Consider the following 13,959-nt stretch of genomic DNA (forward strand, 5'->3'; position numbering starts at 1 on the left):
CCTAGATACACACACACGCAGGCGCGCGCGCACACACTCCGACGGTTATGTATATGCATATACGATATATCTACACATCATGCATGTGAGGATACACGATACGGACAACCATGACAAATATACTTACTTGCTACAAATACACTTACTCCGGAGTAAAAATTTTACTCCAAACGGAGTAATAGTTACTCCGGAGTAATATCTTACTCCAAATATACTTACTCCGGAGTAATATTTTACTCCGGAGCAACACGTTTATATCGATATATGTATATCGATACTGTATATATGCACATACACACGCATACCCATACATACATACACACACATACACAGACACACACGCGCGCGCATACATACATACACACATACACACACCAGTGAGGACTTGCGCTTCTGCTGCTGCTTCTTCTGCTGATGTGCCATGGCTTTTCGGTCTCGATCTTCGCTCGCTGTCGACAGACTTGGACTTGGACGTAGATTTGTCTTCGCAAGTGGGACTGGTTTCTCGCCGGTTTCTGTTGCCACTTTATACAGGTTTCTGACCAACACTCGCAGACCTTCCAACAATCGCCGTGAAGTACGTCACCTACTTCACATGTAAAGTACATGCAGACCAATCGACTACTCCAGATCCTCAGAACAAGTCACCAACGCTTGCCATGCGGCCAATCAGCTACTACAGACGTTGACTTTAACCACGCCCCCACTTCATGATGCAATCCCGACGGTCCCGCTGTCATGTTGAATAGCTTACTGTCAAAGTAACAATGTCGGTAGGCGTGGTATCATCCTTCAAAAATCGTTGCCTTGACAACAGGTTTCCCAGGTTACCGGGGTCAAAAGTGCACACTGACCTTTATCTGACCCGCAATTTAGCTCATTAGCTAAAAATTTGCATACATTCGTCTACATTTGCATACATATGCATATCCTTAGCATAATGGCGGTGACCTCTGACCCGCACCGCCTCGCACCGCCTGCACCGCCTGAATAAATAATAGCAGCGTGTCGACTATATACTACTCTGTTATTTTCTTGAATGAATAAAAAAATGTCCGGACTTTCCCTGAAATCGTTTCATGGATTGGTAGAAATGGATCACAAATCAAAATACCAGTGCCGATTGACCCAATGGTAAAACAGAAGACCTTTTTTTTTCGAGCACAAAACGTGTTATGACAAAAAAAGTGCTACGAGAACACGTACGTACCTTGTACGCCTGTACGTACCTTGTCCTGGTCTGAAAGACAGGGAAGGTGTGGCAGCATCTCCATGGCGACAACCACCTGCAGTTGCGGCGCCCACAGCTGTAGGAGGCGCTTGAAACCAGTCATGTCCTGGATTGTCTCTCGACCCTCGATGATGTTCTTGATATGACCGTACCCTGAGGGATTTAAACCCGGTGTAAGTGTACATTTAACCATGAGGAATGTGACTGTTCTGACATTTCAGATTTTCATTGCCCAGTTTACACATTTCTTGGTTATGAAATTCGTATTTAACAAAAGAATGCACGTGGACGGGAATTCCCTGTGACGTCAATGGGAATTGTGGAAGTCCCCAGGTAGAGTATATCTATTAATCGGGGGTTCCCCGTATTCAAATCACCTGGACTCTATACTCTGTCTTGACATAACATAATTAGACACCATACGGTAACGCAAACATGTTTTTTTAATGTTGAGAGAAACTATATTAGCTACCTGAGTTGGCCAGTGCGTTCAGGAACGCTTGAAACCAGCCTGGCTGCTCACAGGTCTGTAGTTTGATCAGCAGAGCCTGCATTGCCTCGTTTGGTCCTTTGTTTTGCTCGTCAGCAATGAGCGCTCTGACAAAAGCTAGACCTAAACACAGAACAACGTATTCAGGGATGGCAGACCACAACTCATCACTTATACTGATCCCCGTCCATTCCAGTTTCAGAGATAAAAGTAGCAGCACTGAGAATGTATGGCGAAGCTGCATTAGGTTATGCGTATGTGACGTAGCAACGTCAATGTAATTGAGCATAGTGGGAGAAATCATTGTGTAGACAGTATGTATGATTCATGTTTATGATATTCGAAACTTCTCAGGAATGAACGAGGGGCTCAAATTTTCCTTCTCTGACTGTTACTGACTCTGGGTCATACATGACATCAAGGAGTACGATTGATATTACGCCAGTCTGTAGTCCTGTGATATTGCTTACATGAAAACACAGCGTCACATGCATTCACGTATGTAACGCTAACCCGGAAGAGGAGCATTGCAAAAGGTGAAACATTAACCACTTGTCCACACAGAGCACAACTGAACGCCATATAACGTACCGTTGTTAAAGAAACCCATAAGGTGGACGACGATGGTGCTCGGAATGACGGTCTCCTTCAGTAGTGGGGCGAACGCCTCCAGGAGGACCTTTCCGAGTTCGTCCCCGGTGGGAGGGACGTCCATGCTGCCGGTTGCACCTGGCATTATACCTAACACCTCCGTATCCGGCCTGCACAGTACAGCTCTGAATTGTCAGTCTGCAACGCCCGCCTGCCGCCTCTCAATTACAGCAGTCTGCTCCAACATGTGACGTTAAATATCTAAGTATCTATTATTGATGTTTTAAGGCGTACACCGAAACTGGGCAACCAACCAGCGCCTGTAGTATATTTAGGTCTCCCATGATCGTGTGGGGCTCCCCACTACAGTTTCGGTGTACGTCACTCTTATTGGTACCACAGCACAATAGGTGACCTTTTGTGGTTGCGAAATTGCCTCTATAGGGTGATCAAACAACCTCCGCCCTGTAACACTACCTAGCAGAGTGATCTGTGTGGGAGGAATCGTTTTTGAAATGCTCGGCTACCTTTATTACGAATGACAGCAAATGTGTGTACAAGCACAAACGCCCCTGTTTGGGAGAATACATTGGAAATATTTATCAGCAATAACAAAACACTTTACATTGATCGCTCAAGCTTTCAATCAAGCCGGACGTTGACAATTTTAAACCGCGCAAGGCCGGAGGAAGGGGGAATGCCAAGGAGTTAAATTGTTTCTGTGGTTTCGATAACAGTTTCGACTCCATAGTGTTGTCCATTACGTCATCGCTGGGCGGCACTACACCTGTAAATCTGACAGGGACCTCTTTGGCTGGGGAAAGGATGCTTTACGGTTACTGATAGCTCCTTGTTGGTATATTAAACCTGAGTTTATGCTGTGCGAGTAATCATGACATTTGCAATCTACCCCCCGAGCCATGTGATGCTATAACGGTTACTATGTTGTTCTATGATAATGTACAATGGAACAACACAAAGTACATCTAATTTGCGCTGCTTGAAGAAGGACACAGGAATATTCTGGAAGTTAGCTCAAACCTGTAAACCAAATACGTACGTCAGTAATTCGGCCGCGTGGCGCCATCATTAAACAAACGAGCCCCTCTAACGTCCCCGCTTAGGTGCAAAGGTCACACTTCCGCGTCACTGACATGTTGTATAGTGAAGATCATGGCGGAGGATATGAAACCCAGTGAAGGTCCCCAATAAGGTAATGTGTTGGTACGAAACTCAGCGTGGGCTGTCGTTTTCGTGACTCATAGGGGAATACCCGAGAACTACAGACCACAGACTTACCGCCAGAGGGATTTTTATCGCGTCACTGAATTGTGTATGTTGTCTGAGGGAACTTGGCGACCGGGCAGCAAGCCACAGTAGGTCTCATCAACTCAGGTGGGTTTCTGACTCACCTGTGTGAGTTAGTCTGTGTGAGAAACGCAACACGTGTACCCAGATAATGTACTACTGAGAAACGCTGTTTCAAGTACAGGTACGTTGTGTGCAGCTGTAAGGTAATCGTTGAAGGTGCCATGGGTTGCAGTGAGTGAGTGAGTGCAGACGAAATGACTTCCCTGTAACGGACAGGTGTAGAGTGCATGAGTGTGACACGATGCAACACTGTAAGGGAAATACGTCGTTTTGAATAATGTTGAAATCTTAAAATGTATCAAATGATCTTTACAAACTGTATACATGCAACGTTATATGTCACAACAGTGATAATAGTATTAATACGGTAGCCCCTCCGATCCCCCATTGCCACCATATACGTGGGGCATGTGCATGTACAGAGAAATCTTGAACCGGGTGTAGACAGAGAAATCTTAAACCGGGTGTAGCGTTACGGACATCACGAATAATGATATAATCTCACCATTATGTAGAGATTGGCACAGCTTACCTCAGTGGACGTATTACTACCGATATGTGGGATCCGTGCCAATTGCGGAAGTACACCATCAGGCTGAGAGTTTTCAGTCGTCTGTGCCAACTTTAATTTCCTGCTTGATATATATATCTAGCTACATGTTATAGCAGCTATATCGATATACAAACTAGAAATAGAATTTAGCGGTCGATGTAACATATGGGGCTATGTTACGATGTAGGCATCGCAGCCTGAGAGGAAGAAGAATCGTCCTACATGACAGGAACTTCCGTGTTCCGAACAAGCCGTCACGTAACTTAGTAACTTCATATTTACAGAACACATGACGTTGTGTGTTACAGCTACTGATTGCCTCTGACGGATGGTGACGTGACGGAACATGGTTGGCTTCATGGATCCAGACCGGGTGTACAAGGATGTTGTCAACAAACACGAACCTATGCTGTGTGGAAAAATAAATCCTCAAGAAATGCTGCCTTACTTCAAGGAAATTCTCACACAACGGGCAGTGGTGAGTTCATGAAACTTAATTATTCTTAAATTTTGTCATTTCTGTATCGACCTTCTACTTGGGACATGTGGTCGGGACGGGCCCGGGGGCGCAGTACAGCTAGCCTTCAGAAACGGGGGGCGGTGCTAACTTTCAGAAAGAAGGGTTGGAGTTACGTCCCCATATCTTACATGATACATAAGAGTACAATCTCTTAGTCTTAGTTTTATTTATTTGTGTATTTCAACTTTAGGAAGAGATCACGTGCGAGCAGAGGAACTACGGCTCAACCACAGCGGTGCCGAAACTGCTGTCTGAGATAAAGAGAAAGAGAGGCTGGTTTCCTATTCTCATCCGGGCACTTCTTCAGCTTGGACACGACGACATCGCCGACACATTGGACCCCGGTCACACAGGTAGCAATCACTGACTGTGGGTAGTAATAGTCTTTTGATTGGAGTGTGGAAGGAGTAATAAATATGTCAAACAGCGGATGGTAGTGGCCTCTGCTGTTGATACTAGCACTGTCTTACTTTACAACGTTGACGTAGTCGACGGGAAGGTGGCGACAGTGTAATGTAACTACAAAAATGACGGACAAAATGGCTGAACATTGTCCTCTATATGGCCTCATGGATACTTTTGATTGACAGCCGGATCAGTCTATTCTATAACATCTCTTTCCCGCCACAGTTCCCAGGACGGATGGAGCGGCTGCAGGGTCGGCCACTCAGAACCCGCCCTTTGGTTTGGTGCCACCACAACAAGCACAACAGGTAGGACGATACATTTGTGTCAGGGTCTGAACATGAAAACATACTTTCACTAAATCATGAATGCTGTTTTATCATTCGCCATACAACAAATGTCGACCACTGTTCTCATCGCGGGGCATTACTGTGCTCTGCTGATGTGATAAATTTCTACACTGTCCTATTGTTATATATTGGCTCATCCATGCAGAGATTTTGTATTGAGCTTTGGACGAAACGGTACACTCCGATGTTCTTGGAACTGCAGTGACCTGGCGAACTTACGCCACTCCACAATGTTTAGGATGATGTTTATAATTCTTACACGTTTCCATTTAGAAAATGCCAAAATCTAATGGTGTTAATATTGTTCCCCCTTAAGAGCTCCGATCCGTCACGACAGGGACCCACGGATGGTAACTCCCCACCAGACCCCCATGTCGCACCTTTCTCCATCCAAGACACACAGCCCCACGAGCGGCCTGACCACGGGCAGACAGGCGTGGTGGTGACGGAGGAGGAGGATGCAGAGAAGAAAGATGGCGGCGACGACAGAGACGAAAAGGATGAAGAGATGCTCTCCGTGGAAGGCGTCAACTCCGTCGACGTCTTCGTCAGGAGAAGAGTAGATGAGGGCCACCGAGCGCCAGGACGGACGTATGCGGAGGAGGACCCGACGGAAGACACCGGAGACGGCGCGGTGGGAGAGGAGCCGACTGCGCTGTTTGAAGAACCGGTGGATGAAAAACTGGACGGGTCGCCTCAGCCAATAGGAGCGCGGACAAGGGAAATCCAAGAAGAAGAAATGCAGAAGATCAAGATGAAGGAGGCGCATCTCAAGTCTGACGTTCAACCGGGTCGCTCAAGCACACCCATTGCATTCTTGATACAGAAAGAGTACGATGCAAGAGGGGCAGAGGGCAATCGCTCGGATGGGGGGAAAGGCGAAGGAAATTCCGGCTCGAGTTTTGAACTCCCTCCAGGTTTTCACGACTCCGTGGAAGAGCATTGGAATCTCGGTGGAACAGAAGCACTGCCTCCGAACAACGAGTTATCTTCCCCACCCGACAGGCCTGAGCCGCTACAAAAGATCGACAACATCACAAGAGCGGAAAGTCAAGGAAAATCCGCGAAAGATCCGCCTGGCCTGGGACCGACAGGGGTGGTGTTCATATCAGGAGCTGACAAGCGTGTATCGGCGGCGACTGTTTGTGACGGGAGAGAAAACGAGCTAGCCACGGAGCCCAAAGAGCCAGTGCAGCCGTCCGACAACGGTGACGGCATGAACGACTACATGGCAGAAGCGTCTCACGCGAACATCAGCGGAACTGTAAAAATAACTGCTCCGAAAGATACTGAAGACGCCAGCCCAGCTGATGCCCAACCCACAGATTTACCTTCATGTTCCAAACCATCTTCTCCAAACAAACCCAAAGCGCCGAAATCTGCTTCAAAACCCGACCACAATATCAAAGACCGACCAACAGACGTCGGCCCTCGCAAACCGCCACCGCCCAGCACACCACAAACCTCACAGCGCCGCCACACCATTCCCGAACGTACTGCAGAAGAAAACAACAGCCGAAACGCCAACAAAGATACCCACCAAAAGGCCTCCACGGAGAAAGATGCGGGCGGAGGAGTGGACAGTGCAACGGTGTTGCAAGTGGCCGGAATTCTAGGTGTCACTTGCCTAGCAATATACAGGATGATAAATAGATGAATTTCTCACGCACATCAGAGATCGTCATATCAAAACAGTGAAGTTATTGATTTGACTAATTGGGGGTGATACAATGCTTTTTCTATGTCCGTCCCTTATGGTGTGTATATAGTATAATGACTATAAGAGGAATCTTTTGCAGTCTTGTTAATTAGCCTTAATCAACCTTCGAATTCACAAGTACATGATCCAGATTGTTTGAACTGTACATTTGGGGGTCCACTATCCTTTTGTACTTAGTATCTACATGTATAGGCACCACTGCCTTAAAACTTTGCTTCCGTGATATGTGAACTTAACTGTGCTTTTGTTTGAAATAAGTCTATTTAGCAAAAAGGATAATGTTGATCTGTGATGAAATGAAGGACAATCAATTATAGATTCACCATAAATGCGCATGCGTTAAGTACAGTGGGTTATAAATGTCTAATATGGCAGAAAAAAACGTTAGTGACATTGCATGTTACAAAAAGGAGTGCTGAACTCCAGGATTTCTCAGTGATGATAACTGTGTGTATGGGTATTAATATTCAAGAAGAATAGCTTTGACAGTTTGATGAATTCTTGTTTGAACAATAAACGTTCGATCGTTATTTGAGCACGCAATTCATCCTCGTGTTTCAAACAACTTATTAAACTGTCAATCACGATAGTTAACGCGGATAGATAAGAACAAACAGTACACGTGTTGAACAAGAGCCTATCAGTGCACGATTTCTGAAAGACAGGCGTGCTCACGGGAATTTGGGAATATCTTTCCATGACGACATCGCTTGCTTTTCAAATCAAGTCTGTACTTGGTACCATTTTCCCCTAGCCCTCCGAACACATATAATGTTCTTGCGAAAACTTAAAACTCCGTTCTATCGTGCGACGTCTCCTAATCTTGTTCAAACGATCATTTCCCCCATGTGATATTGCCGATAGTGAACCTACGTATCCACCTCCAGACAGAGCCTGGTACAAGCTCAGGACACACGCCCACCATTGTTAACACATGTATTTACCCTGCTGTCGGGTACTTGAATGTAGTCTACGGGTCAACCTCAGCCGGCGCTGTCGTCATCCTACGTGCCCATTGTACGTCCTTGTTCAAATATACAGACATGGTGGCGCGCACGTAGGCCCTGGCAGCCTTCCTGTGTTCTCTCGCACAATGTCTTACCAGGCGGGTATGCATAGGGTTTTCTCCAAACCTCGAGAGGATGCGCTATCTCCTAGAGGGAGTCACAGATTGTAACCAAGTCGTGACAAAAATTTGTACCACATCTACATGATTAAGAAAAAAATAGCGACGTTGCGGAATTGAAAGAATGCGTTTATTTAACTTTATTTATGAGGAACTCCAAAACCCCTTCAAGAAGCAGTCACCTGACCACTAAAGTCACGGTCGCACGTTCTACCCTATTGGTAACCGGTCCGGACAGGTTGTAATGTAAACTTTGATAAGCTGGTTACAAAAGACAAAGTTCTGACCTTGCCGGCTCTCTTACCGGGTTGACATTCGGAGAGGGTGGTCGGTGGGAAAACAGAACAGCGCGCCGGCCGGTGTTTCTTCAGTGAACTAAGATGTGCAAAGTGTGCTCTTCTATCAATGGTAAGTCCGACTTTCTTACTCCAATCAAAGATGCAAGACATGTTCTTATTCTGTGTGTGCAAAATTACAAAGGTTGTAACGAATAAATACATTTATGTTGTTTTTGTTTACTATTTACATTTTTAAGTGTTGAACTGGAAATTATCCTTGTCGCAGACTACCTGTTGTCGAACTTCCTGAATAAAATCATAATATATCATATATATGAATATGGTATGGACCAGTACGTCACCCTATTGCCCAATCCCCACCTATACACGCCCTATATTTGTTCAGTATAGCTGATCACGACATGTAACATGAAATATACGTGTGCACTAGCGGACGGAAGGGTGCGCTGCGGCGGTGCATAGAAATGAAGGCATCATTGCAGTATAACAACTTGATCCATATATTGTCCTTCACCGTTCGCACCAATTTGCCGTTTTTTTCTACACTAAAAAGGAGCGGATGATGGAGGGTGCTGGACCATACTGTACAGTAGTGGTTTCCTATGTAACTAGTTTGAATTGAAGAACAACTGTACATGTGGGTAAAGAAATAAGATCGGCTTGGCTACATGCATACTGCGTTTTCTGGTCATTTCTACAACTTCGTAACAAATGCCTGGTTCAGACTCTATTTAAAAAAAGAAAAACATGTTCGGTTGCTGTACTTACTGTACGTTTTGCTCCACACTGCATTTGTTTTTCAACCTCGATACAAATGTTTTAGCTGTAACCTTTCAAACGACACGGCCTTTGAGAATCAGACTAGTTAATTAATGATTCAACTTTAGAATTGCCAAACTCTGGTTGCGCAGCTACATTCTCTAACCGTGAACATGCGCCAGCCGTGTCAGTGGTCGGCATAAGAAACAGTTTTTGTGTATTCTTATTCTACTGTATTTACTTCCGTCCCTTTTCTGTGGGACATGTTTGTCTGATCATGCTTTTCTTGTGGCAAGTTGAAGAGACAACGGTGGCCAAATGTACGGAAAACGTGAGCTTATCTGTTAGAAATAACCTTGGTGCTCTACCGAACACGACACAATGTTTGTCAAGTCCGCGACTGTCGTTTGCGTCACTGACCTTCGCATATATCCGGGTACTGCCTAAACAAAAGTCGGTAACCAGCAACTACATGTAGCTGCTTCAAAACTATAGTAGTAGTCCGAGTATGTTCTTCAGTCATTTGATTCCTATCCCACGACGTTCACGTTTTTAGAGTAGATGATCAGTTCAATAGCGTTATGTTAATGCTATCCTATAGCCTACGCCTTCTTTGATTAGATTCCGATAAGGTCAACCACAGTTACAACAGATTAACATGTACTTTTTGACGCAGGCGGTTTTGCCGGGCCTGCTTGTGGTTTTGATTGTAGGTTTTCTTCAGTCAAGAGAAGAATTGTTCAGGCAATATGTAACAATTGTTACACGTATGTTACAATTGATATGAGATTCTGAAGTGTTTATTAGGACGTATGACGTAGGACGTATGAGTCAAACGGCCGGGATCTACATTACCATTGTACTGTATTTGTTTTGAGTCAAGTCATGTACTTAAGCTAATATATATATAAGCATTGTTAATGGTTCGCTGCCGGTTGACGTCAAAGTACTGCGTCTGCTCATTTTCATATATATAGATTCATTAGAATGAAATTACTCGTAAAACCAGGGGTAGTGTTATGACTTCAATCCTGCAATCGATATATAGTGCAATCTTGCAAACCATTTCATTTTCAAGGTCGTATACGTTTTGTGACCTTCTGTTGTCATCACGATTTCAAAAGAGACGTGACACCTCTGAGACCGGTCGCATATGCCTTGGGACCGCAAAGTGAGGGCAATCTTGGGACAATCGTGAACTCGTATATGCCGTACGCAATTCATATGCCCTGTTACAAAAGTTACCACTGTCTGCCTTGAAAATTTTTCCTTAAAATAATACTACTAGTTACGACGAATCTGACGACCAAGGCAGGAAAGTCTGTTTCTCTCGAATAGTAAGTCTGGCCATCCAAAAAGAAGCTAAGAATCGGTTCATTGCGCAGGCACAAGATGTGAAACCAAACCAAATGCACGACACGAAGGATAGAAATATAAGAGAGGCGTTTGACCCCCATATTTCAAAAATAGCCCGGCACCAAGTGCTGCCATGGACTTGAACTTCATATAGAATCCTGAGAATGTAACATACCGCCGCTACCTGCCTCTCGTCAATCAATATATACATACGACTTTGGCTGGACAGTTAAGCTATATTAGACTTGTGCATATCTCTGATGTACGCTGGAGTAAAATGTAAACAGTTACTAAAGCGATTATTTTTCTTCGTATTCAGGACGGGCAGAAGCGGAGGTCCGAGGATGGAAGGCCCCTGGTTGTGTCCCCCCGACTGACCACCTCTCACATCCACAAGCCATGACAACAAAAGATCTGTACACAGACACGGAAGAAGAGGACGAGTTACCGGGCTGCTTGCCACCCTTCAGTCCGCCCAAGAAGCCCGCAGGCCCGCTCTCGGAGGAAGAGGAGTTCGAACTGATCGCGAAATGGCAGGCGGGCGGGCTGACGCTGGGCCAACCCAGGTCATCCGCCGTCACAGACGTCACCGTCAAGTACAAGTCTCGGGAAGATCTCCTTAACTTCGAGACGTGCGACGAGGAAACTGGAGACGAAGACGTTCCTTTTCACGACCTCTATGCCGTGATGGATGACGTCGACCAGACATGTGACCGTATGGAAGACGACTTCGCGGCGTTGGCGCCGGCGATGGAAGGGGACCACCATTTCTTCTTCTTCGACGAAGACGACCCAAACTTCCGCGACGATGCCGAAGAAGACAGCTGGGACCATTATGAGTACCCAACTACTCTGTACCCCTACACGAAAGAGAACGGAGGAGTGTGGTACACTACCGAAGATGACGGGTACCAACACGACCAAGGGCTTACGGAAGAGTCGGACGGAGACAACTCCGGATCTCTGGAGAAGCAGCAGCGCGTCAGCTCTGGCTACCTCAGCGCCGATCTGTCCTTCGAGCAGTCTTCGCGGGACGGCAGCACGCAGTTCTCCGACAGCGTCTACATTCCGAAGGGGTGGGAGAAGTTCCCCAGAGAAATCGCGAGGCAGAAGTTCGACCTGAAGAAGGACCCAGCCCTGCCGAGCCTCAAGGCGCCGTCCGTGGTCGAAGAAGAACCGAGACCGTACCGGAGGGCCAGGTCGGAGAGAGGGGAGGCGGACCAGTGGGAGGTGTCCCTGGCCGATGAGATTCTGCAGGCCGAGGGGCTTCGGTCCGGCTATCGTCGTCACCGTAGGACCTCCAGGGAGCACCACCGTCCCCGCATCCTGGACCTTCGCCGGCGGAGCCGCCACGACAGCGGGCCGATCCCCGGGTCGGTCCGGATGCCCTCCTTGAGGGACAAGCTGGAGGAGTACCAACGGGAGCTGGAAGTGCACCCCCGCCGATCGGAGCCGCAGTCTCGTCGCTCCAGTCTGGCAACCACGATGACGGGGTGGGACATGACGTCCATGAGCTACTGTCAGTCACAAGCGGAGACCGCTACGGAGGACGGCTTCAGGCGCAGAAGATCGGCGCACCACCACCACCGCAGCTCCCGGCGGGAGAGCTACGTCTCCGCCGCCACCACTCCCAGGCCCTCCCGCCCCTCCAGCGGTCGGTCGCACAGGCACCGACACGGAAAGAACAAGGACAGGAATCACGAATGGAAGGTCGTGGCTGTTGTTGGTTGCGTGATCGCAATAGGCGTCCTCATATGGGGCCTATACGGACATGGAAGCACCAAGACCACGCCTATAAAGTTGGAATAAAGAGCAGATCCACGAGAGCCCTCGTTAAGTGCTTCAGTGGGAAGGAAGAAAGCTAACGCTGTACGATTAGCTTACGTCACAGATATATTCTTGACCTAATAATCCTTACATATATGCTGTTGTGATTCCACACAGTGACTTGAAAACAAGCTTGAAACATGAAACTCGTTCAATGCGTGCTTTGTGAACCACAATGAAGTGTGGTGAAACGTGTGAGGACTATGAATGGACTGTGTCGGATGTGAACACAGTAACTTGATGTTGCGCATTTTGCTGACTTGTCATAATTTATTATCCATAGGACATTATTTGAAGGCAGAGTTATAATAACTAATGCGGAAACGTAAAATAAGTGTGGACGTAACATTTGTAGTGATCGTGAAGGAACGTGTACCACAGAAATATGGGGTACATCGTCACAACTTTAAGTGCTTGTTCTATTTCTAATCTAACCAAAATCATGATCCAAATTTTACATTCATGTACAGATCTATGTACATGTCATCTACCTGTAGGACACCGCTGTCGTCAGTCTGAAAATAACCATACATTTAAAATGGTTCAAATGTCAGAATATACTACAAGACCCATGCTCTGCAGTTCTATTTGCTTGAACATATTTTTGAGAATGACCTGATGTGGAAATTGTTTTGGAATGAGAGATACAAACAGTCTGATTTTAGCCTATCATTGGAGAAAGAAAAGTAGAAAAGGATACAGTACACCAAATTATGTACCTGCAAGCATCTTTATTGAACTTTAAAACATAACATCGAATGTACATTAAATAGAACATTTCTCTTGGTTAGAAGAGGTTAATGTATTAATTGTTCTTACACATATCACAGTAGGTACAGCCCTTAGTTAAACATAAACCAGTCACAAAGATGTTTATTCACATACTGAAGTGTCAACAGACTTGCTGCTACAAACCTTAAGAAACACATAGCTTCAGTGGCTGTTTTACCTATACAATTGTAACTTTTTTGGCAGAGTTTGCTGCATGGCAGCACGTTGTTAGGCTATACAACATTGAGTAAGCTGTTTTATAACACTGACAATGGAGAAAAAAAGAAACGTTTACAGAATGCAAAAATAAATTTCATGACAATACATTTTGTACAAAGTTATCATTTCATACAATTTCTACTTGAGGTTATAGTTTTGAGTTTTACAAAATTTCTCAGGTGGGAAAAATCATAAGCAAGAAATTGTGCAAAAATGTTATGGTTTGGACAATCTGTCCCACCTCCAAATTCGTGGAAAAGTTTCAGCATTTTGTGGCTTCTTGGTGCTATATCTGACAGGACAAAACAGGCACTTAGATATAATCTCATCAACATGATACAATTGCACACATGATGAAAAAAATGTTAGCT

General features: G+C 45.7%; 3 protein-coding genes across 6 annotated transcripts in view; 2 read left to right on the top strand and 1 right to left on the bottom strand.

The window, feature by feature from the left end:
• The window catches only part of LOC109478412 (probable ATP-dependent RNA helicase DDX58), a 16,334-nt gene extending 12,878 nt beyond the window's left edge, over window positions 1-3,456 (bottom strand). The window contains 4 exon segments of the mRNA XM_019779941.1: window positions 1,230-1,384; window positions 1,704-1,844; window positions 2,313-2,547; window positions 3,373-3,456. Of these exon segments, the coding sequence (XP_019635500.1) occupies window positions 1,230-1,384; window positions 1,704-1,844; window positions 2,313-2,457 (441 nt within the window). The 5' untranslated portion in view covers window positions 2,458-2,547; window positions 3,373-3,456.
• Window positions 1-7,759, top strand: part of LOC109478579 — a 23,608-nt gene extending 15,849 nt beyond the window's left edge. Inside the window, exons 1-5 of one of the 4 annotated variants that reach the window (XM_019780237.1) lie at window positions 1,337-1,404; window positions 4,545-4,714; window positions 4,947-5,109; window positions 5,387-5,469; window positions 5,828-7,758. In XM_019780237.1, the coding sequence (XP_019635796.1) occupies window positions 4,583-4,714; window positions 4,947-5,109; window positions 5,387-5,469; window positions 5,828-7,168 (1,719 nt within the window). In that variant the 5' untranslated portion in view covers window positions 1,337-1,404; window positions 4,545-4,582 and the 3' untranslated portion in view covers window positions 7,169-7,758. Of the gene's footprint in view, window positions 1-1,336; window positions 1,405-3,469; window positions 3,708-4,544; window positions 4,715-4,946; window positions 5,110-5,386; window positions 5,470-5,827 lie in introns of those variants that run through there. The other 3 variants (XM_019780235.1, XM_019780238.1, XM_019780236.1) reach the window with 3 other exon arrangements.
• Window positions 7,760-8,638: 879 nt separating this feature from the next.
• Window positions 8,639-13,951, top strand: LOC109478535. The gene is made up of 2 exons (XM_019780151.1): window positions 8,639-8,765; window positions 11,091-13,951. Exons 1-2 carry the CDS (start codon window positions 8,738-8,740, stop codon window positions 12,578-12,580), a joined length of 1,518 nt encoding a protein of 505 aa, XP_019635710.1. The 5' UTR covers window positions 8,639-8,737; the 3' UTR covers window positions 12,581-13,951.
• The last annotated feature ends 8 nt before the right edge of the window (window positions 13,952-13,959 follow it).

The sequence above is a fragment of the Branchiostoma belcheri genome, unplaced genomic scaffold (genome assembly GCF_001625305.1).
Source record: "Branchiostoma belcheri isolate BF01 breed outbred unplaced genomic scaffold, Haploidv18h27 scaffold44, whole genome shotgun sequence".
Lineage (NCBI taxonomy): Eukaryota > Metazoa > Chordata > Leptocardii > Amphioxiformes > Branchiostomatidae > Branchiostoma > Branchiostoma belcheri.